At 35.0% G+C, this 25,192-nt stretch overlaps 1 protein-coding gene across 9 annotated transcripts in view; it reads right to left on the bottom strand.

Moving 5' to 3' along the window:
• TRPM3 (transient receptor potential cation channel subfamily M member 3) overlaps positions 1 to 25,192 on the bottom strand; it is a 397,058-nt gene that overhangs the window by 132,817 nt on the left and 239,049 nt on the right. For all 9 annotated transcript variants that reach the window (XR_010994252.1, XM_068175852.1, XM_068175854.1 and 6 more), the window contains exons 2-3: positions 4,658 to 4,737; positions 3,817 to 4,021 (exon numbers count right to left, since the gene is read on the bottom strand). Coding sequence is in view for 8 of the 9 variants with exons in the window: in XM_068175852.1 (XP_068031953.1) it covers positions 3,817 to 4,021; positions 4,658 to 4,737 (285 nt within the window). In the remaining variant the exon portion in view is untranslated. The remainder of the gene's footprint in view (positions 1 to 3,816; positions 4,022 to 4,657; positions 4,738 to 25,192) is intronic.

The following is a 25,192-nucleotide window of genomic DNA, read 5'->3' as shown; positions in this document are numbered from 1 at the left end:
TTAAGTCTGTGTGTGTGTGTGTGTGTGTGTGTGTGTGTGTGTGTGGTTGGGTGGGTGGGTGGGTGGCGGTGTGGGTGTGGGTGTCTAAAGGTAGATAGCATATTAAAAAATATAGGTTTAGATTGCTCAAAAGTGCAATGCACAAGGCATCTCAGCAAGATTGTCTTAATTGGTACACTGATGAACAGAATACATTTAAAAATATTTCAGAATATTGCTCTTAATTGGAATGGAATCACTCACATGATAATTGCTTTCTGATTTAATAAAATGCTAGTATAAAGTTAGATAAGTGTGTTACTTAAACTGCAAAAAGCCAACTAGTGTAAGTAGATCATATTTTATTATTTTTCCTGTATTTTTATCAATTTTATTTGCAAAACCTATTAATAAAATTGATGTACATCCACATAACTCACACATATTTTTACAGTTGTTAAATTTGAAAATCTGCTATATAACCAAAATAAATGCAGACAAGCAAAATAGTTAATTGCATTTCTTACATATTAATGGGATGAGTCACTTGTAAAGAAAGTATGAGACTGACAAAGATCTAAATACCACAGTCCTGTTGCAGGATCATCTGTGGTTGCATGAAATTGATGAAAAGGCTTTTTAGTAACTGATCTTGTAGACCAGTGTTACTTAATCTCAGCTATGTGTTTCTATATAATTTCCTGCACAAATTATAAAACTATTTGCATGATTGATTTAAGGAGGGTAGTGCAGCTGCACTGAAGATACCTAAACAATTCCATGGCATTAGCAAAAATCATGCTGTTTGGGAATTTTTGTTCCATGTGGCTGTTGAAATGAAATTAATGGCCCAGTCAATTCTATTTACAATATGTAAACCTATATCTTTGCTGTTTTGTTCCAAATCCATGTGTTCTGTCAGCATTTCATCATATTTTTCATTTCCACAGCTAAAAAGCTATTTGTTGTTGTCTGGTGGCAATTGATATAATATTGTATCATGGAAAGTATACGTACACTTACTATATATTTTGTGTTAAAATCTAATTCTGTTAATTCAAATTGAGGAAATAATCATCTGTCAGTTTTGCATTAACTAGTTCCTTTAATTGACTCCTGGTTTCCCAATTATAAATCTAAGGCTATGGGTCCTATTAACAAACCCTACCTAATTCTTTGAAGTCCAATTCAGAAAAATTTAACACTTTTACTGTTAGCAGAGACCAAGAAAATACTGCTCAGTTCGGTGTTTCCCTTGCTTAATAATTTTCACATGTGGACATCCATTTCAGGAAATAAAATAGGGGATAGGCGGAAAATTTAATGCCATTTTTTCCCTCTGAGGTTTTCCTTGATTTGTTCAACTTGCCAAATCTTGCTGCTTTGTAAAGTTATTTTATTAGTCAATAGGTACAATATAAGCCTACCATGATTGCCAGCAAAAACCAGCTTGCATGCTTTAGCGCTATTTGGTAGCCAGTACCTCGAAAATTACTAATACATTTTTAGAAAGGAATATATTTATCATGTTTTTTCCCCTTTATCTTTCTTCCCTTTTCCACACTGATCAGATTCTCTGCACTTGGGTTTGAGAATGTACAGTTCTGGAACAAGAACATTTCCAAGAGCTGCTATGTACTTGCTCCTTTTTTTTCAAGCCTTATTTTATCAATAAATCTCCTTTTTCCCTTCTCTGCTAAAAAACTTGGTGGGTTATTTGATTGAGCAAATTCCTGGCTTCCACAGAAACCTTTGGAGTTGTTAAATTTTATTTATTATGGGAAAATCCCAGTACCCAGTAAATGCAAAAGAAGTTTAATTTTCTATTAATAAAAGTTCAACAACAAGTTAGGAAACTTTTTGACCACAGTCTACCCTAAAAAAATGTTTAGGAATGGAAATATAAACACAAGGACATCTTCATGCTGCTTCTGTAGCAAACAGCTTGTAATAAAATTATTTTATCTGTTTCCATTTAAATTGTTACACAAGCCTCCTCATTTGTGTTTTGGTCTTATGAAAGGTATTTTTCTCACTGGTGGTAAGCAATCAAAAACCCATTTAAGAGATATATTTTGGATTGTTTAATTTGAAGAACTTTTCCCACCAGTGGAATAATCAAATTTCTGGATATTTTATACTTTATTTTTTTTAATGAATGGAGAATTTGTTTTATTCCCATGTTTTGGGTGGGGTTTAATGATTATGAATAGATGGCATGCGCAACTTCTTGGTTCTTGATTCTGAGTCTGACAAAATAAATCTGGAGAGTTTCCAGCAATAAATGCATTGTCTTTATTTATCCCTAAGTTTTAACTCGTTATTTAGTTTTCTGAGAGTTTAAGTCCCTTTTTTTCCATTCTCTTCTTTTCTTTTTTCTAAATTGTTCATGGTTTCAATCCTGACTGCACTCTGTGACAATATTTTTCTTTCCTTTATGCTGACTTCCAGTTTTATCTCTATAGTTGCACTTCAAATGTACTTCTTTGAGCACACAGCATGAATCTTAGAGCATGTCCTGTCTCTTCCGGCACTATGCCAGGACAACAGAATCCCAGCAAAGATGAGAAATCCTCTGAGACAATTGGTGTCAACAGCTTCCCTAAAACCTTCATCATTTCTTGGCTCCCCAAGACTACTTTTGTCTGGGCAGGGCTGTTTATTGCTTTATAGCAATCTTCAAGGACATCACTGAAAAAGCTCTTATCCCTTCTCATAAAACTGATCCCACTTATCCCTTCTCATAAAATTGATCCAATGCAAGGAATCCATATACTGTTAATAACATTCATTACTGTATCTTTGGACCTCTGGCCTTGCAGATTTTTAGGTGATTGGTTATCAACTGAACATATGATGTCTGTGATACTCAGAGAAACTACCTAATTTTCTGTTTCTTGGTGCAGCAGTGCTTTCTAATTTCTCTCAAAAGAAGCCATCCATCTGCACAAACAGAACCATCCACTTGAGTAGTCACTGCAACTCTGTTTTCACTGTCTCTAATCTCTGTTTTTTATGACAGATCTGAGTCACCTGCTGGGAAGAATTCACGCTCAGAAAACAGTACTGGATTGCTGGGCAGGTTATTCTGCAGAGTGCCCAGGAGTTCAGCTTCTGCCCTCACTGCCAAAGCAGTATATTGGCCATGAAGTGCTAGGCACATCCTGCTCTGTCATTCCCAAAGATCCATGTTCTGCACTTCAGATACAGCCAGAAAGATTGTTCCTTTAATATAATATTACACAGAAGAAATACAGGCATGGATTAGCGTGTGTGCTGGAAATGTTTCTCCAAGTTAGTGGAGCAAAGCCTTCAGATCAATGCACTTTGGTATCACTCCACAGGGAAGGAGTAACTCCTTGATCAAGGGATTTTGTAGTTTCTAGATTAGAAACTTCCTGGAGCCTCTTATTTCATTGAAATATGAACCATAAGTCTAACTGGTCTACATTCCTATACATGTCTGGAGGAATATTAATAGGAATTTGGTATGTTTAAAATCTGTCAGCTTTGCAGACACAGCCAGCAATGGGAAATCATAGTTGAATTCTAAAATTATTCAGAAAAAGACCAATGAGTAGCCAGTAGAATAAAATTAAGACAGCAGCACATTAATGTGCCTTCAGCCTTCATAGAGTTATCTCCTCTTACACTGTGCTCCAGCTTTTACAGTTAATTTTTTCACCCACACTTTGACTCTTGATACATAAAAACATACATTCTGGTTGTACATTCAATAATGCTTTAGCATGAAGTTAAGAAAGAACATTGTCCATTCTTTGTGAATGCTTACTTTTAGCTAGCAGCATTATTTATCTAAGAGAAAAACATGGTTACCATGGCTTTATTGGAGTGGCCTCCTCCTTGGAACTCAATGGTTCCAAAAGCGTCCGTCGGGCTGAGCTGCGTGTGCTTGCTGATGGACCACTTCTCCGACTGGACGTCATTGCGAACAAGCCTGGTTTCATTTTTCTCATTCTGAGTAACGGAGGCGCTTGGAGGCTGTCCAATGTGTTGACCTGTTAGACGCCCACAGCAACACCTATGACATTAAACAAACAGAAAACCTGAGTCACATGCGTATATAAACTGGACAGGGAAAGAAACTACTAAAAGACCCAACCCCTCTTCAACTCTGCTGGTTCCTTTCCTGAAACCTTTACGTATGGAAACAACAAAGTATATATATTACCTTTTTTCCCTGTGTCTTGTTTACTTTTGACTCTCCTGTATTTCAAAAAAATCATGCTTCTTTCTAAATATGTACAAAATTAAATTAAATAACATCTCTTTTCTTCAAGTAACATGAGGACAAGTATTCAGATTTTGCATGGATTAGCACAAATTTTAAATTGCTAGTTCAATGCATGTATTTGCTTTTGACAGTGTTGTGTGTCATACATCCAATTTAGGTAAATATTTAGTGCGCTGAACATTGAGCTAAGAAGATAAGGAAATTAAACATAGATGCTGACCCACCCTTGATTTACCTTTTTTCTCCTGAATGTTTTGAAATGTAAACAAATAGTTACCATGGTAATCCATCACTCCAAATGTAATTCAACCACCTTCTGAACAAATAAGTTTACAAAATATTTGTATCTGGATCCAGTCTATGCATACATATGTAGAGAGACTTCTTTTTTAACCAACTTTCATATAAGTAACATGCAATTACCTATGGGGGTCTTTGGTGCTGGGTATGATATGAACACATTCTCTCTTGTAAAATGCTCTTTCTATCCATGATTTCTGTGCCTGAAAAAGAGAAAGGAAATGCCTTGAGCTCTGTTTTCTTATTATATACAACTTATAGTAAAACTGTAGAAAAGCTTTCAACAGAAGAGGAAATTTCACTGACTCTTCAGATAAGCAGTGCATATTTTGCAGGGGGCAAACATTCCATTAGAACTATGGTTCCCTTCTAGAGTTAAGCACCCAACACAAGGTTTTAATATTCTTTTCTTATTCACTAGCCAGATGACCTTGATGCTGTTACCATATTCTCACAACAGAGGAAGAAATCTCTGGAGAAGTATTAACTCAAACTCTAAACATTTCTGCATGGTAGAAAAGCCTCTACACTTACTCACTAAAATACCTCTGTTTCCATATCAGTGATACAACTAAGCCAGCTCTAATTGAAAAATACTACAACCAAACCAACCAAATTACCTGAAACAACATTTTTACACAAGCACTGAGAGTGCTGTTTGACACAGAGGCAGAAACTATGGTTTCTATGTGGACACCTTGATTTAAAAAAAAAAAAAAATAAAAAAAAAGAAAGGAAACAAATAAAAAAAGAGGATGATCTGTTTCTGAAACAAGACACAGAAAAATTTAATACATTGAGTCAGAGGATTGGAAGGTAGCCTCTAAAATAGTAGCTATGGTTGTTCATAACACTCAAGATCATCCATCACATATTCACATAAAAGCAGGAAATTTCCTGCAACATAGTCTTAATTGTCAGATACAAAAGAAGGCTTTTCAAACAGAGGGATGGGTAGGAAAGAAAAAGCGAAAAGAGAAGGACAAACGCAAAACAAGAAAGGAGAGAATTTCAGAGTTCTGAAATATTTTTAATTATCTAGGGAATCCTCACTCCATATCATATGAGTTCTGGCAAGCTCCCTAAAACATTCACACACATAAAGCTCTATTATTTCATTTAATAAGGAGAGGAGTTGAAGCTTTCCTTTGAAAATTAATTTAAAACAGATTAACTTAACACATTTAAATAATAAAATTACCAACTTAACTGCACAGCATAAACAGAACTATAAACTATGGACTATTACAAAATTCTCTAAGAATTAAGCAATGTGAAATGAACAATTTAAAAGAAATATGAGCATTTTGCCTCTATGAAAGGAAAGCTTTTTAAATTGCCGATGGAACTAACTGATGTTACTTTTTACTATGCAAGGTTATATAAGTAATACCTACGTATTACTTTCACTAACTAATGTTACATCACTATCTAATGTTACCTTCTTGTCAACTCTATCTGTATCCTGTTTTCCATGTTTAAAACCAGAGCCCTCTTCTTCTGAAATATGTGAAAATTACGGTGAAATAAAGAAATTTCTTGGAGTCGGTGAATGTCACTAGCACAAACTATAAAATAATGTCACAAGACTTTCTAGCTACATCTACAACTTACCAGTCCCAGTATACAGAATTAATTCTTTGCTTTTTACAGAGAAAATAATTCCTTGCTGGATCTAGTGGCTACTGGTGCTATTTAGCAAAATTTTATCTTTGGTCTCCTTGCATTTTTATTTGAAAAATCCGCTACACTTCATATTTTGTAGGAATAGCAGATACCTAGCATCACTTACAGTTAAAAAAAAAAGTCTATTTAAACTATTAAATAAAACTATATTTGACTGGTTTTTCTTGTGGCAGCAAACAGAAGGTTAATGTATTATAGAAGGTTGGGCAAGATATGTTTTGTTTAAACAAAGTTTAGTTAAACAGAAATTCTGAATGCTAAAAGATTTATACTTCACCTAAGAAAGACGGCCTTGAGATTAAATTTATTATAACTTCTAAATATCCTTTATTAAATAGATTACTATTTTCATCCTTTTCTGTAAACAATTTACCATGGTGAATTTCCTGGCTACATAGAACTAATGTATCTTTTTTAAAGGTGGTCACTAGGTAAATTTATCTCAAGTTCCAGTACGAAAAGGTGCCATAAAAGGTACTTCACTGAAATTTTTTCACTAGATATAAAAGCAAGCTTTCAAAACCCAAGAAACTGACATTTAAAATTTGTTTTACTACTCTTTCTCATATTGTTTTTGCAAGTGGAAAAGTAAACCAGCTATATTTAAAAAAAAATAATAACAAAAATAATAGTTTATATTTGAATTTTCATCACACTTCTTCAAAGGTAATATTGTAAAAATAATAGGCTAAAAATCTTCTTTATTCACATCAAGTAAAGATACTTTCCAGCTTTTAGACCTCAAACAATGTACTCTCCTACCTGGCAGAGTTGTGATGAAAAAATATGCGATTTACTAATCTTGTAATTCCTTGCCCTTCCAAATTTAAAAGAAAGCATCTGGTTGCATTGCCCTATGCCAGTTATCTTTCTGCAACAGATATAATTTGCAATGAACTGTAAAGCTATAATATCAAAAGATATTATATTAATATATAATAAATAAATATATAATAAATTATGGTACTTCCTGTAGAGTCTTCATGACAGAATACCTTCAGGAAATCAACATATTCATAACTAAACTGTCTGCAATAAACTCTTACTTATAATGCAAATTAGTGAAGTAATAAAAAGTTTAGAAGACTATAGCAAAGTATTTTCAAGACTAGTAGAGCAGGAAGCTTATCTTCTCTTTCTTTTCAAATACTCCTTCAGTAATGGTTAATGAGACAATTTAAAGTCAACAGTGAATTCATAAAGTACATGCCATACTTGAATTCAGTTTATTCATAGTTTAACTCTCTGGGTAAATCGCTCTATTATCCTCACTGCAAAATCCCACCAAGAACATTTTCTTTCTCTCTTTTCGTTACCTGAGTATCGGACTTGGTGTTTAAAGCTGTCACGGAGCAAACCCTGCTGCCCACGTTTCGCCACGGCTGGTCATTGCTAATAACACGTTTGTGCCTTGCCCCTGCGCAAGGCACTCTCTCTGCCTGCGGCGCAGCGACATGGGAGCCAGCAAAGCCCTTGCACACATTAGCTGCTTGGAATGTGCTGCTCTAGGATTAGCCTTGTTAAGGGTTCAGTGGGCACTCACCCATGGCCCCACAGCACCGCTTGGTTTGAACATCTAATCTGACACCAAAAGAAAAACAAATCCCTTGAGAGCTTGGATTTAACTGGCACAAGCCTTGATGGGCTTTTTGTCTCCTCTCTTTTTTGCCCCTGAGAAAGCAAGCTGGTCAAAGTGTGATAAGATGCTCTGAGTTCTTAAGTTTGACTTAGGAAAACCAATCCATCAAAAGAAACACTGTACTAAAGCTGGAAAATCTTGAAAACACAGGAGAAACTGTTAAGCTCCAAAGAATGAAAGCAGTGTTTATTGGGCAACTGTGAGAAATCCATACACAGTTGAAATATATTGCAAATAATCAACAATAGCATTTTTCCAAAGTAACTGGGGTTTTGTCACTGTTTTCCCACCAAAATTGCTGTACTGTAGTGCATATAACTTTTCATAAACACAAACCTTTGTCCTTCAGAAACAAGCAGCTGCATTGTTTTCATCCTAATTAAAAGCTGGTAACTTTAACCAAAATTGAGTATTCACAAATTTGAGGACTACTTCTTTACTGTGCCCTCTTGATATTAACATGGATGAACAATGTTTTCATATGAAAAACACCTCAATTTTTATTTTAGTATCTAGCATTAGAATAGGTTTAGTTACTTACTTCAAAAGTTTTCAACACATAAAGTATTTTGACTCTTAACCCCCACCACCATGTTTGCATTAGCTCCTCTCTATTCCTACATAGGCTTACATACCTTCCTTTCCTTATCATTAAGGATGTACCTAATGCATGAAAAATATTCTGTCCATCCTTGGTAGTGATGAATGCACAAACATGAAACTGTTTTGCACGTTAGCTCTTATGGGCCAGACTGGGCAAGGCTGAGAATATGCATCAACTTTTAAACCATCACACAAGTGGAGAAGCTTCTGCTAGGCTGGCTAATCTGAGATTGCTTTTGTCTCTTGGTTCCCTAAGTATTTTGTGTAAAATACATACATACATATATATTGTAAATATTAATGTATATATTAAGAATGTACATGCACATACTCTCTGTGTATGTACACACACACACACACAAACAAACACATTCTTTTCCAGCAAACCTGTGATCTGTGAGGTTTCTGAACCAGAGATTGCGTGCTTATCTTGTCAGATCTCTTAAATACAGGATCAGACAAAAGATGGTCTGTGGAGAGCGACAAAGGCAAAATTGGAGCCAGGAAAGCAGCTAGTAAACATTTCAGTGAGGTAAAGAATATGGTGTGGAGTTAGCAAGTAAAGACAGCTTGCTTTTTAACACTAGGGAATTTGGTTTGGTTGAGAGGGTGGATAAAGAGTGAGGCAAAGAAAGGAAAGATCTCATGACTGAGACAACTGGTTAAATATCTCAACAAATTTTGAAGTGAAACTTCAGTATTTGAACCTGACAAAATTATGGAGATTGATCCTGGATTCATGTTGCAGCTTGCAGAGTAACATGGGGCAAAAGCCATATCTTCTGTCTTAAGAAATCAACAGAAGAAACACCGGTTATATTAATTCCCATATGTCACCCAGTGGCACTAGGACATTTTATAGGTAGGGACTTCAGAGTTGGCATATATAACTCATGTTAAGGTAATTACAACTATCTTTGCACATTTGAAGGTGCATTAACTTAGGACTGTGTGGCAATGAAACTACCAGCGCCATACATATTTCTAGTTTTTGAGGAGTAATAAAGAAAGAGCCAGTACACAGAGACGGGTGTTTGTTTCAATATTGTACAATTGCAAAATAGTGCTTTCAGAGGTGGATGCTGTCCATTTAATGATAAAAACATACATATTCTTTAAATCTTCCACTCACCTCACTGTTTATGAAACAAAGTATTAAAAGTTAGCAATGGACTCAGTACTGATTGCTCATGAGGTGTGAAGAGAAATATTTAAAGACAGGTTTCACTGGGGAAAGAGAGCTGTTTGAAGCCTTTCTCTACTTTGCAGGGGACAGAGAAGTTGGACAGGAAACAGTATTACTGAAGCAAATTACAGAGAGGATTAGAGGAGGATATGGTGTTGGAGCGGCATCAATGCTATTGCAAACTTATGTGATTAGTATTCCTTAATCAAATGGGAAAATTCCACTGTCTCTGAATAACAACCCTGTACCTGCAAATTTCTATAGCTATACTAGTACAAAGGAGGGCAATGCTCCAGTATAACCTTATTACATGTTGTGATCAGGACAAATTTCTAAGCCTCATTTCAACACCGTGTGATTATAAGCACTACAAGCACTTTTATATCATTCTTGAAGCATTAGGAATTTACCTGTCTGAACATTAACTCAGGAATCATTGTCCTGTTCCAAAATATTTAATTTCCTAACTGAAATTTATTCCTAGTATCATCTTAGAGGCTGGCAATCTGCCCTTTACCCAGTAGAGCTGTATTTATGTATGCTTTGTTCTTTTTCTAACAGGCTTCTCAAGTACTTTATCATCAGATTTGTTAAAAAAACAATGCTGAATTGTCTTGAAAATCAAGCTGAATGCAGTACAGAATAGGAAAGCATAGAATACAGTCATTTATTGTTACACTATGTTACAGAAATGATCTTCTAGCATTGTTTACCACATGTAATTCTTATACTATACTTAGAAGAAATAAAGTAATTTAAAAATAATTAGGAGCTTTTCATTCAATGGTTAATTATTTTAGTAATTATATTTGACATTTTTATTACTGCAAGGACACAGAAATGAAAATGTTACATCTCTGCTAATGCTACAGTGGAAATGTGCATTTATGCTATATATAGACATTATATGGAACAAGCATATGTCATTATTATCCATGCTACTGATGAATTGACTGAAAGTTTAATAGATATTAAAAAAATATATACTAGGAAGAATTATTAGATCCAAAATTGGTGTAGAGATTCAGGTTCCTAGATGCTTCCTTAAGATCTGTAGATGTGTAAGGGGAAAATTTTGAAGAAAATGTAATTAAAATGAAGGACATAGTCTAAAGAACACTTTTAAAAAGTCTTTTCCTCTTATGAGTTTTAGCATATGAAAGGAAGAATGAAGCCTATCAACTTCATCCATTAGGTTTCTTCAGATGTGTATTTATGATTTCACCAAAATTGCTGTGATTTTAAAGTTATTTAAATTAGTAAATAAATCCTTCCTAATAAGGAAGCCTTACTTGATCAGATGATAGGTTTATCTAGACCTCTGTTTGATCTTTACCAGTGTCATAAATAGGGGCTATAAGAAAGGGAAAACACATCAAATGTTTATTATGTTTCCTCTAGGCATTTCTCAGCTAACAATTATTTTCTGCTCATGAACTTCCTGCATAGTTGTAATTTCTACATACTCTGTAACCCTTCATGGGATTTCTTCTACCAACTTGCCTGCTGATTTCTTACCAGCTTTCAGCATCTTCACAATCTTTCTCCTTGCTGCAGAGGGAAACATTTCCTTCTGTTTGTTTTGAATGTGACTCCTCATACTTTCCCATCGCTGAGAGAGGCAGTGAACACTCAATTCCCATCCATCCTCTTCATACCAATCATATAGCAGTTATGGTTTTCAAGATACCATCTGAAGTATTTTTTTCCCAGATTAATAATTTTTCAAGTATCCCCTCACACAGAAACCATTTATTACCTATTATCATCTTGCTGCCCCTCTCCAAACCTTTTTCAACTTGATTCTTCTTCTGGGAGGAATCAGAGCTGTACACCAATGGTGGACTGACTACAAATTGGTATTGTGGAAAGTGGATATTTAGTAGTTTGGTATCTATTTCTTGCCTAGCAGGTCCCATAAAAGATTGATTTTGTTTTCTTGACCATCACAACTGAACACTGTGGTATATTTTCACAGAAGCATCTGTCTAAACTCCAATACTTCCCTTAAGTATAGTAAAGAATTTACAATATTAATGGTGAAGAACAGCTATAAAAATCAAGCTGTTTTAATAAAATCTTTATTACAGAGCAGCAATAAGCCTATATGAAGTTATACTTATGTCAAATGCAGCTTAAAAATCATAATAAAAAAATGATATCATACAAGTCTGTAGCTGCAAATACATGACTAGAAAGCAAAATACACAGGAAATATTGTTCTACCACTCAGTGCTGATAGATTATTTATGTTTTAACTACTAAGCTTGTTTCTGGATTCTAAAAGAGTATAACATTATTCCTAACACTTCAAACTAAGGAAAGAAAATACCTTTCACATTAAGCAAGGTCTCATGCTGTCTAATAAAAATCATGAGGTTAAAATGCACACGTAGGAGCTATGCACTGAATCTAATTCTGGACTGAACTAGGCATTCTACCTCATAAATGTAAGACAGCTATAACATTGTCTGCTTTTTCATTAGATTGAGGTGATTTTGTTAGTCACTGTGTGGGTGCTGAGCTGATTATTAAAACTAAATTGTACATAGCTGCATGAAAAAGCCTGAACAAATGAGGATTCCAGATGTTCCCCAAGCCTAAACATTCAACTGGACCAATGCTATGTCCCTGTTCACATTTCATTTTAACTAACATGCCTGTGTTTACTCTCAAGTCCCTCTTGAATAATGCCTCCCGAATAATGCAGTCCCACAGGCATCCTCTGTGATAAGGCTTTGGTTGAGGCCATGGTTTCACCACCTCCAGCCTTCCTAGGCACATCACGTCAGGTGTCCTCTGACTGTGGTAAAACTTCAACCACATCTCTAAGCTATTCCTGTAATTATTTTTGTGTCACATTCATCAGTGTGTGCTGACTGCATTGGAAGCCTCCTGGACCATTCTTGCCATCTTTATAATGCAAAACATGAGTATTAAATTGCAAAAATCCTGCACAGATGCAGCTATTTCATTTTCTGTCCTACAACCTGTGCTTCTTATTTTTCCTTTCCCAATGTTTTAAGCACCAGATTTTACTGAATTCTGTCCTAGGGAACAATAAATAACAGAGAGATATTTTTTAGGCATGTGCCAAGCCCCATGTATCATTTAGATTTCAGTGGCCAAATGGTGGCATTGACAAGAGTATTTTTAATGCTAGCTTGCTTATATATATTCTTTTCAAGAGATGGTGGACATATTCTGAATTAAGTTACAATATTTCTCCCTCATTTGCAATTCAAATTGCATTTTAAAACAAGACCTTCAAAATTTGCTTCAGATGTCATTTTTGTTATATGATCCATTGTGACCTTTGATTTCAGTGACATTTGAACTGAAAAGAAATGCACTACTTTATCTAACTCTTAAATATTACAAGGAAATATTTGCGATATTGAACCACTGGCAAAAGATGCCAGTGATTTATCACTTGAAACAAAACTAAGTAAAACCTTAGCAAGTCTTGATACTATCATCAGATCTAAGGAAAACTTTTCTAGCACATTATCAAAATGGATATTTTGACTTTGACTCAAGCAGCTGTTTTTCACCAAAGAGGATGTTGAATGGAAGAAGTATAGACAAATTTTTAGGTTTGAGATTTTACATTCAAATCACATCTGACATTAGTACAAAGCATGAATAGAAAAGCATTCAGAAATATGATACTTAACAAGAAATAAATGCTTTATTTTCAATTTGTTGTCTGTACCTGCTCACATATGGTCAGAACAAAAAGAGCAGATGCACCTCAGGAAGAAGGTAAAAGCATCACTGAACAGGGAAAGAGGGAACAGCCCTCCAGCACCTGCAATAGCTCCTGCAGCCAGGAATACAGCAACATTTTCCCCCAAAACTCCTTCTGGAAGGTATGGATCCTTCTACACAACTGCTTGAACAGCTGTTCCTACCCTTCCACTGCAGACCTTCCTTCTCTGCCTTGCCCGAGACAATGTGGAAGAAAATATCAGAGAATTTCCAGAGCTCCTTGATAGAACTGCTGCCATGCACCCCTTAGTGACTCTTGATTTTGGGCAGGGGTAAGGCAGAAACCAAAAGAAAAAACTTATTCATTAAAAATATCTTGTTGCCAGTTGCATTAGTAAACACACAGCAAGTCTCTCATAAATCTGTTTTTGAGAAAGGACACTTTTTCCCTGCAGTATGTTAAATTTCATTTAGAAAAACTCCCATGAAGTTTGGCTTTATAGTATTTTATTTCCTAGTGATTTTGGCATTATAGTATTTCAGAATTATTATAATCTAGGCTTAGCTGTATAGTTAGCATTTTTTCCCCTGTTAAGTCCCAGAGACTGGGACTTGTCCCTGTTAATATTTGATTTTCCTGAAAAATATCATCCAAGTTTCAATGGTCTGCCTAATGCAATGTTTTAGTTCAGGAGTAAATAAGAAAAACACAACCCAAGTATCATCCAGTGATTAAATTCCTAAATTAATCAGGAGTACAGTAATAACATATAGATATCTCTTTCTTACAAAAAGATGGTTTCATTGTATTGTCTACTGCAAATTTACATAGCTGTGAACTATGAAGTTCAAAATACAAGCATTTCTGAAGCAACGGGATTGAACAATCAATTTGAAACACTGTCAGATAAAGTCTGGTTCAGCTGTTGTGAACAGTATGAGAAACTGTTTCTATGCATTTTGCTTCTGCTTTAAACTTACCATACTGTTGTGAGGGAAGAGTATGCAACTGTGTGATGATGCAAGCAGCATATTTAAAATGTCATAATTCAGCACATCTGAAACACTTAGGCAGACCATTGTAGAACTAGAAAGATTCTATACCTCTGACCAAATGTTTATAGCATTATGTAAGTCAGTAGTTTTTTGAAAAAAAGCTCTTAGTTTAGACATTATTTTGTAACTTACATTGCTGCGTCCATGTAAAAATGACTAATGCAAAAACTATTGACATATTTATGTTTTTTTTGATCATATTAATCCCATAAGAATTCTATGTCATGCACATGTCTGTCAGTGTCAAGAGACAAAGAATTACTTTTTTTTATGTCAAGGAATTTTCCTTGGCTTTCTAGTATTTGTCAGTTACAATAACTACACAAGAGAACTTACAGGCCTTTGTCTACTACACTACAATATTTTTCATCCAGGTTAGGTTGAAGCTGTAGTGCTGATCATTGCTCCTCCACTCCCCTTGGCAATGCAACTTTGCTATTTCCTTCTCTTCATCATCTGTCTGATTCAACTTCAAATGAGAAACAAAGACTGCTGTGACTACTGCTGACAACTCTTCTCCCTCTCAGATGAAAGCAGTCAGACTACCTGATCCAAGAGCCTTATAACATTCTGAAAACAGTAAAATTGCCGAGAGATAAAATTTAAAAGTACATAAATCTATCACATTTTGAGCCCAATTTTACATAAGCACAAGAGGCAAGGTATTTTTTTGCTGTATAGCTCCATGTGTACAATAATCATTTGTGGTTTTCCCTGTGGACTGCGCAATTTCACAGGTTGTCCCTCAGCATGCACTTCCTTAATTGGAAAAGAAAGTAAAATCATGTAAGTTACATTCAACACAAGTTATTCCAATGTTCTATGACTCAAGTATGACTGTAAAAGCACAGCCATTTTTTTAAGATGCATTAGTCTTATCATATTTTTTTCTTTCTGCACACATAAATCCATTATTCCCATTTTCTTCTGATGTTTATTCCTAACCATGCAGCTTAAGCAAAAGTAAACCCATAGTATTTTTTAATAAAGTGGCAATCACCAAATAAGAATTTAAAAAGTTTCATGACTTTTCTCCTAGGTCAAATGATAAGAAAAATAATAGCCTTGAGACATAAATTCTTATTAAATCACAGACTAAGAAAAGAAGAAAGTCACCGTAAATATATATCATATAGGTATATTTCACGTTTCTTGTTTGATCTGAACAGAGGGTCTTACCTCAAAAGGAATGTTGCAAAGAGGATCAGCTAATATTTCTGTTTCAGTAAGTTTGAAACTTAGTTAAATCTGCAGAATTCCATATAGAAAAGACATGATATAAAATCTCTAGCAGGATTTTAATTTAAATTATTGTGTAAGAAATTACTTTGAAAGTGATCTATATCAAAATTTAATCATATTAACCATGCTGTGTATCAACACATAATTACGACCTACATTATAGATAATAGAAAATATTTCAGTGGATTTTACTTTCAGTTTTAATTTATAGAATGAGCTTTTTTTGATGTTTGAAAGGTTTACTGAAAGGCCTTCTTTCAGCCTGTTCTGGCTTTGATTTAACAAGACTATTAAGACAGTCCTACTGTCTTAAAAAATTCATTTTTAATCCTTGAATTAATGTTAGGATTAGAATTTTATAGTGAACCTGGGTGGGCCTCATTAAATCTCAAATCCTGCAAATTCTTCCTTTTGGGCAACCCACAATTTCATGACTTTGGAAAATTTGAAAGACTGGAGTTTAACAATGAGGAAAACAAGACCCATGCTGTCACATTGCTACCATAGTTTCTTCTGCTTTTAGCCACAACAGGTAATATTTTGTCCTAGTTTTGTTAACTAGCTGCCAGAAATTATATCAACAAAAAAATCATTCTTCTTTGGCATTTAATATTCCTTACATGCAATAGCTCTTGCAACTGTATCTACATATGCATACACAAAACACAATTGGAGTGGAGGATCCCCACTACACCAACATAGAAGTAAACAGCATGCATGAATAATCTTGCTGAAGGCTTGGAAAAGGACTCAGACTGAAAGGCAAAAAAGTTGTAAACATTCATCCTCCGATACCCCCACTCTGTGGGACTGAGCACCATTTTATCTTTCTATATAAAATTTTGAAATTAATAATCATGGTAAAGGCTATTGATTGATGATACAACCTGCAGAGAATTAAGATTACTTTTGTACCATCACAGGAAACATCTTGGAAAGCCACTGTGAAGGCATTTGAGCATGAAGACAGGAAGAAGACAACTGTCTCTACTTTTTGGTAGATCTGTTTTTTTTCGTCCAAAACCCAGTAAAATATTTTCATGTGAATAGATGGATTTTGTGGAACAACTTTTTATGAAGTATTGAAATATTTTCTGCAGGCTAGTCAGTCCATCTTCCGTCTCTCTCAGAAAAGCCAAATGACTTCCTTAAACCATTTTTGACCTCACTGAAAGCTATGGGCCTAAGAAAATATGCATTGGTGTGACTTCTGAGTCAGCTGGTCAGTCTAGGTTGTCACAGCTGACTCTTCCTACTTGGAAAGGTATACAAGAGAAAGAGAGCTTAGATGATCTAGGATGGTTTAGATCATGTAGTGTAAAATGTTAACACCACTGGCATGGCAGTGCAACTTCCACCCTGTCACCCCATGAAAGTTGGCCGGGGGTGCTGAAGGGTTAGACTTGTCTGCCAAAATTACCATTATGCTCATCCACTGGTAACAGAATTAGAATTTAAATTCCTAGACACAATGTGACTGGTATGAAATCGTATAGTAGGCAATTTATTTGGGTTTTGTTGAGAGTTATTTCACTGAGGGGTTTTTTGTTTGTTTTTTGGGGGTTGGTCTGGTTTTGTTTTGTGGGGTTTCTTTGTTATTTTTTACTTTTCCATTCTGTGAGACTTACTCTGAGATCCGCAGTGACAAAAATCAGAACACAAGCATGTTTGAAGAATCATATTCCTTGAGATGGAAACACTCTGGAGAGCAAGGTGGTATGGGTATTTAAATTAATACCAGTCAAATATTGTCTGTTAAAGACAGTGCAGTGCTTTTAGTAATTGACCTGAACTCTACAAGTTCATGCTATGCATATAGCATTCAATGCTATGCACCCAAATACATGTAAATGAGGAGAAAAAAATCCCTGCTGCTCTCCAGTGCATTATGTTGAATGCAGCTTGCAATGTTCTAGAGAATTCTGGAAGGAACAAAACATGTAATTTGTGATTAATTAGAGTTTCTGATTTTAATGAATTCTCATAGTACAGATAAGGAGAAAAAACAGTTAAGAAGTAGGTCTTATTATTTGCAAAGTTTTATGATGGGGGGTCATTCACAAGGAGGGCATATAAGTAGTTTTCAATTACTTTCTTGTTTTGACTTGACTTCGAGAGAGACTTTAATGAAATACTTTTTTTTTTTTTTTTGCTATGCTGAATATTAAAATCTAGTGACTAGGGAGAAAACAACGAAAACCCTTTTTACTTTAAAAAGGCTTAAGAAATTTCTCCTTTTTTTCTTGTATTTTGTTGTTTAAATCTTCTAGGATTTGATTACACAGCACATTCCAGCTATCTGCCCCAGCAGGCCCCTGTATCAGGACTTTCTGGTTACTGCTTATGCATTGTTTCAAAGTGAACCCTTGAAGGATTTCATTTAATAGAGATTAGTACTTTGATTAAACAGTGGCTAATTGAAGCCTCCAAGTTCTGCTAAATGATGTTCAGTGAAGTGGATTAGTTGCTTGAATTTTTGCTCTCTCACACAAGAAAATAACATTGAGTTAAGTAAATACCTTTTCTATGGGTCTACTAAGGGTGACATTATTCTAGCGCTTTTACCTTATGTATTTTAAGCTGGAAGTTTTCTAATTTACAGAGGTACCTCTGGTTCAGTAAACTTACAAACTATATTGATCCTAAAAACCCTATCTTGGATTGGTTTAATTTTAGAAAGAATAAATTAAGACCACCATCAAGAACACCTTACTGAATATATGACCAAAATCTGCCACTGTTTCCTCTTTCTAATACAAAAAGGAAAAAAAATCAGAAAAAAAAAGTTATGGAACATTTGGAACTTTAATTTTAAGTTCGATTGTTTCCCTAGATTTTCTTGTGAAGAGCTTTTTTATGTGACAATATTATTTTTATTTGTGCAGCAACATTAAGACAGATTGAAAAAACTTATAGAATGTCAGTAGCTCATTAAAGAATATTGGTGGCTCACTCAAGACCAATTTATTAAAAGATTATTTATAAAATTTTAGACTCTAAATGAAGATGTCTACTTCATTAATTTTACCTGTTGACTTCTCAGTGAATAATAACTTAAAATTTAATTAAATGTAATAGGTCATATTAATTTTACTGCACTGTCTGTACACTGGAAATTCTTGCTTAAAGAAAAAAACTAATTCTTAGTAAGATTTGGAAAAGAGGACTAAATAAAAGAAAATAACTCACCAAAAGCAACTGTATCAAAAACACCTGGAAAAACCTCTGCTTCTATGAGAGGTGAGATAATAAAATGCTCCTATTTTCTTGCCAAGCAGAAGAATTGCTTCTGAGCTCCAAGGGGTAGTGAGGAAAGGCTCAGTTCAGAGCTATGCAGAGTTTCTTCTGCTTGCTGTTTAGCACAGAGCCCTGGCCAGGAGTGCAGGGAGGTAAGAGGCTGCTGCGGTGTCTCTGCTCCACAGGTACAGCTTGCAACACCATCCTGGCTGGGGCACCCCGAGGAGCTGCTAAGTGTGAAAGATGCTCAGTACCAGTTTCAAAGAAAAAAAATTAACAAATATGCTCAATTAGCTACTATTGCTGTTGTCAACCTCTGCTACATTTACCATCTTCAAAATAACTACAAATAAATAAACTTGTTATGGCAAGATAGGTTTCCAAGTTTAGAAGTTCATGTTCTAAGAACAGTTTCTAATTTCATAAACAAGACACTTCACACCAAAAGTAACCCTGGGAGTGGTAACAAAGGGGTTGCAGCAAAAATTAGTGATCTTTTACACTATTTTTAGACAGATACGGGAAAAAAATACTGTAGTAGAGATGACTTAAGTGGATTTCACAGGGAAATGCAGGAGGACCCAAATTTTAGTTTCATCTTTTGAAAAGCATTAGATGAGGATTGCATTTGGCCAAACTTTGCTATTGCTTCTGAGAATCAAAGCCACGGTAATCAGTGGTATAGCCTCACTGAAATGCAGAGTTTGGCCCTGAACTTCTCTGCTTCTATGTCAATGCTGGAAATACATTATATATCAGACTTCATTTATTGCATTTAATGCTTTCTAATGTCACTCCCTTGGGCCTTGCCAGGCAACACTTGTGGATTAAAGTGTCATTAACAGCACTAATTTGTCTCTACTTCATCTGCAGAAGAGGGTCTGCAGCAGGAGATATGACCACTAAAAATGAATTCATCCTATTCAGCCTGCAGAATTTACAGATTCATAGCAGGAATGAGGCTGAAATCAGCCACATCTGCTTGAAAAGTCTGCAGCCAGACGTGACAGGTCAAGCCAGAGTGGCCGCTCATGTGGAGGGAAGCCTGAATTTTTAGCAATTCAAAGGACTACACTGTAACACAACCAGGAATATTAGTCTCTTTTTCTCTTTTATACTTCTGCAGCAATTTTACATATTTTCCAAAGGAAAAAAAAATAATACAAACCCTTCATTTCTGAGGATTTAAACTGCACTTGTATAATGCACTTGCATAATTATGCACAGAGAAAACACAAGAACTCATTGATGGTTTGGGAACGTTGCAGCTCCAAGAGCATAGATCTCTGCATTAGAACGGGCACATCAGGTCAGCAACCCCAAATCAACAGTGGCAGTGAAGGAAGGAGATCTGAGGAAGTAGCATAACTGGGCTGGATTTTCTCTGCTCCTCCAGCTCTTGGAGACATTGGGAGCTGGTTGTGGGGATGATGGTGGTGAAGGTGGCTGATTTTCACTTCCATGAATTGGAAACTTCTCATTACAACCACAAATCTGACAGAGATCTGATATAGATCTCTTATTCTCTGTGTTCACAGTTGAATGTTACTAGAGGGCAAATCACTCATCTACAGTAAGCACCTGCACTATGCAACATCTTGCAAGCCTCCCATTCTTTAATTACTGTTCTGCATGTTGTAATTTTCAAAGAATTCATAGTAAAAAAATGTGCAAGATCAAACTCAGTAATTCACCATCAGTGAACCAATAATTCAGCGTCATGACTCTAGGTTAGTATGTTTTGAAGCAGACATTTAAAGTCAACCTCTGAAAGCTGGATCCTTCAACAGAAGGAATAAATCTAAATAGTTCCCCATGAAAGTTTCCCGTGTATTCTCCCAAGTGTCAGTATTTTGTGGTTGTCCATGCCTGCAAAATGCTCAAGTTAAGGAAGGAAAATCACATTGCAATCCTCAGAAGCACAAGGTCTGCTTGTGAAAAATACTAATATCTGTATTATTTTCTTATGAAATTGCATAATCAACACAGGAATTTTATGTGTCTATTTGCACTAAAATGCAGTTTTATGAGTCTGAATGCTGCTGGACAATTTGCTTGTCCAAATAAATTATATTTAAAATTCCAGCTATGATACTGAAAAGTACTTCACAGTATTCTTTGGTTTAGGCTTCCTTTTCAGCACAGATAGCTGTATTCTACAACATAAGTTGTACTTCTTTTGTCTATATCAAACAAAATAAAAAGTTAAGATACATCTAAAAACTTCATGGCCAAAGGAAAAGTCTAAAACCTGGAAGCTACCACCTCAGAGCTGAGCTTCCCTTTGCTTTAAATGTCTCTTTTTCACAACTTAATTATGAATAAGACTATTGCCTTATTCTATAAGGCAATGCTAACAGGATCTAGATCACCTGGATTGCTATATTTCATTCATATGTAGACAGCTAGCTAGCTAAAATGTGTGAAAAAAAATTTAATAGGGGAAAAAACTCACAAGAGGTAACAATACAGAATAAAAAATGAAAGGATGTCACAGGAGTTGAAAACTAACACAATATATCTCAATATTTTATGCAGACTGTTATTACTTCATTTCCCCTAGAGCTTCCTCCTAAATGTATTAGGTCTCAAATATTGTGGGAAAATATAGAGAAACAAAGACAAGAGAATATTTTACAAGGATATATGCCTAACAGTCTTACTAGTTTGTAATGTACATTTGCAATGAGAACAATTTGTTCTCAGTTTAGCTTTTTGATGGTATCTTGGTATTTTTACCACAAAACACATATTGTAATATTAACATTTTAGCTAACAGAGCTGAAGACACCAAACTGAGCATTTTTGGAGACCACCATCAAGCAGACTTTCCCTCTAACAACAACAGAGGGATGTTCCAGGCTAAAAATTATTTGGCTTAAAAGCAGAAAAGCAGACATTGCCTGGAACACTTTTCTGCTATGATGGAATGGAGCCCACTGATGGAAAGCAAAGCAAAATAATTCTGTACTTTCTTTCAAAATGACTAAAATACTAGGTTACCACTTCCCATACACTCCACAGCTGCTTTTTCAGAGGTCTAATTCTATTCTGCAGAACACAGTGAACACAATGAAAAAACTTACTTCTACCCTCCCCTTTAACAACGGCATTTAGAAGTGATTCTCTTTCCTAAATACTTTTCCTAATGTCTCTTCTCAGCTGAAACCAAAAGGCTGCCTAATACCGGCAGCCTCTTGCCACTGTTATGAGCTTTCCAAACTGAGTCAGAGTAGACTTTTGAGTGGCAATTTGTAAATTTAATTCATGTTTTTTCTTCAACATTTTTCCTCTGTCAGTATCAGAGAAAAATAAGATTGCCTAATAATCTTTTAAAAGCAAATTCTGTCCCATGGTATACTTTCAAGCAAGTTTATGCAGATTTCTCTCTTACTACTACCCATAAATTAAGCTTCTCTTTTATTGCAACAATGGAGAAAGAACAATTCCCCAAGCAGTGTGATGGATTTTTGCTTAATTGGAACTTTTTCATAGGCAAGAAATGATTAAATGTACCTATCCTCCCTTCATAATGATAAGTCTACTCTGCTATCATTAATTTAACACTCACCACTTCTATCTGTACTTACACTTAAATCCAGTAACTTGCATATTTTAAAATTATTTATGTAACCTAACCCTTCTCTGTGCAAATATAAATCTACCAATGTTCATGATAAGCCTCAGATGCCTGAGTCTTAAAATTAAGCACAGACCACTTGATTATCCTAAGTTAAATGAATGCAAAAAGCAAACCATGAAAAGAAGCAAATATGACAGATTTGAAAAAGAATGTCCCTACTTATAGATATTTAGCTTTGTTATAACTGAGTCTGATTTTATTAGTGTTTGGACACCTATAGGTTTATTCTGTTAGAAAGAGCCCTCATTAAATGCTATTAAAAAGTAAAGAGAGGACACCCCTCCACTCCCTATAATTCCCCCACGAAACATTGTCCAAAATGAAGAACCTTGAATCTGATGTAAGTTAAAAAATTTTGATTAGCAGGACTTGAAAATACAAAGTACATTGTTTCACCCTGAAATATTTTGTCAGTATTTGGAAGGCCCATTTTCCATGCCTCTGTAAAGGCTGTTGCTGTTCAGTGTAATTGTTTGTGACATCAGGAAGATCATCTTGCTATGGACTTCACCAGGCTGAGAAACTGTGATTAAATTTTATTTGGGGTATTCAAGGAACAAAGAGGTGGAAGACCAAGGCTGTGACTACTATCTGCAGATGCTACCCACACAATCCTATGCTATAGAGTTGAGTTGCTGTCAGAAATTAAAGGTAGTTATCAATTCCATATCTATCTCAGGCATTCACAGCCAATCATGAAGATTTTTATTATTTCATTTGAAGGAGCTCAACTACTGTCAGCAATTAGTCAACATTAAAAAAAATGTTTTTAGAGGTTTTTTTTTTAAGACTTAAACCAACATGACCTTCATAGAAGCCTCCAGTGACTATAACTCAGCTTGAAAAATACTATTTCAAGTAAGTATCTACAGTCATGACATTTTGAAGGACTGTAAAATGCATTAGTACAGGTAAAAGTGGCATGGAAAGTGGTGAGGTGACTGTACTTAGTATAAATTCTTCAAGACATGTAACATCTCCAAACATAGAAAAATATATCACTGACTCATCCCTACCCACAAATGTTTACTTAAAAGCCTGAGAAGGACTTTTGTAGTAGTGAATAATTGCCAGAGTACTACCAAATGGCAATATATAGAGTGCAAATGAACATCATGGAATTTGAGGGGTTTTACATATTTATGTATGCATTCATATTTACACCACAGATGATCCAACTATGTATACCAAAAACATTAACTGTCATAGATTTCAATGCACGAGGCAGGCAAGATTAAACCACTTATTGAAATCTGACATATTTCAGTTTTTTTAAAACATTAACTTCATACTTAGCAATTAATCAGCACAGCTTCAGACTATAGCTTCAGCCATATTCTACAGCTATTTTTTCTGTGATGCTAGTTATCCATTTCACTGCATGTTAAAATGTTCCATATAATGATTTGAATCTAAGCACAACAGGAAAAGTTTAAAAAACTTAGATAATTCACTAATAATTAGAAAACATGTAGAAATTGGATACTACTCTAGTTTTCAAAACAAACACATCTTTGCAACTAATATCAATCAAAAGACTGAAAATTTATCCTAAGTGTTCAATAACATGTTTTCTTTTGTGTTTAAATAGATAAATGGATCTAAACACAGGAAGTAAATTTCAGTTTCAATCTCTCTTGACTGAAGTGAGATTTCTGTGCTTACATGAAAGGTGAATTTGATCCATAATATACAAATCACAACTATTTACCAGGCAGGCTTAATATCTTGCAAAACTAATTTTCTTTGCAACCAAATATATAATGTTCTTCCTGCTGTATTAAATCTTCCAAACCTGAGCTACAATATGAATGATTTACACAGCCTTTGTGCAGGGCCTTTCAGGTAATCTGCTTGGGGAAAAAAAAAAAAGAGGCTGTATGCATTTATTCTAACTGCAGCCAGAAATTAATTATTCTTTTATATTTGTGTCAAGGGAGAAAACTGAATGTTATTTTTAAATTTTCCATGCTTATTTAATGATGGGGTAAATGTCTTTTTCCCCACGGACTCTACATGTGTCAGGGCTGTCCCTGTGTTCCATAATTTCTGGGCTCTCACTTCCAGGATGTGCAGTAAACACATTATCACAATTTCAACATACTGCCAGAAAGATCCAAAGGGAAAAGTGATGAATCCTGCAAGAGGACAAGTTGAACTCCATGTGTCTGTAACTATTTTTGGAACAGAAATCAACACTTTTGGCTTAGAATTATGAAAAATAAACACAAATCCTTGATCGAACCTGGTTCAATATTTAAAGCAGCAACACATTTGGGATGCTTTAGCTCAGAAGTTTTATTTCAGCTTATTATTAACACCTACGCTACTACTAAAATCAAAATGTTCCAAATTAGCTATCAAGAAGTTTTCCAGAAATCATAGAAATATTCTTAAAATTAGGTTTCTTTCCCTTAACATTTTAAAAGCAGCATATAATAAGCAGCCAACACCAACAGAAACAAACATACAAACAAACAAACAAGTGAAAAAAGAAGTTGTCCAAAGCTATCCTTCTATGGTGGTCCTTTAGAAAGCTAAATTAACACTGAATATTTGTGGAAAAGCAGTGTGCTGCAGTAGGTATTTTACAGCTGTTACAGCTAACTCACAACATTGCCAGTGAAGAAAATTTTTTTACAGTTGTATGGGATG

This window comes from Anomalospiza imberbis, chromosome Z (genome assembly GCF_031753505.1).
Source record: "Anomalospiza imberbis isolate Cuckoo-Finch-1a 21T00152 chromosome Z, ASM3175350v1, whole genome shotgun sequence".
Classification (NCBI taxonomy): Eukaryota; Metazoa; Chordata; class Aves; order Passeriformes; family Viduidae; genus Anomalospiza; species Anomalospiza imberbis.
This window is presented reverse-complemented; position numbering and strand designations above follow the sequence as displayed.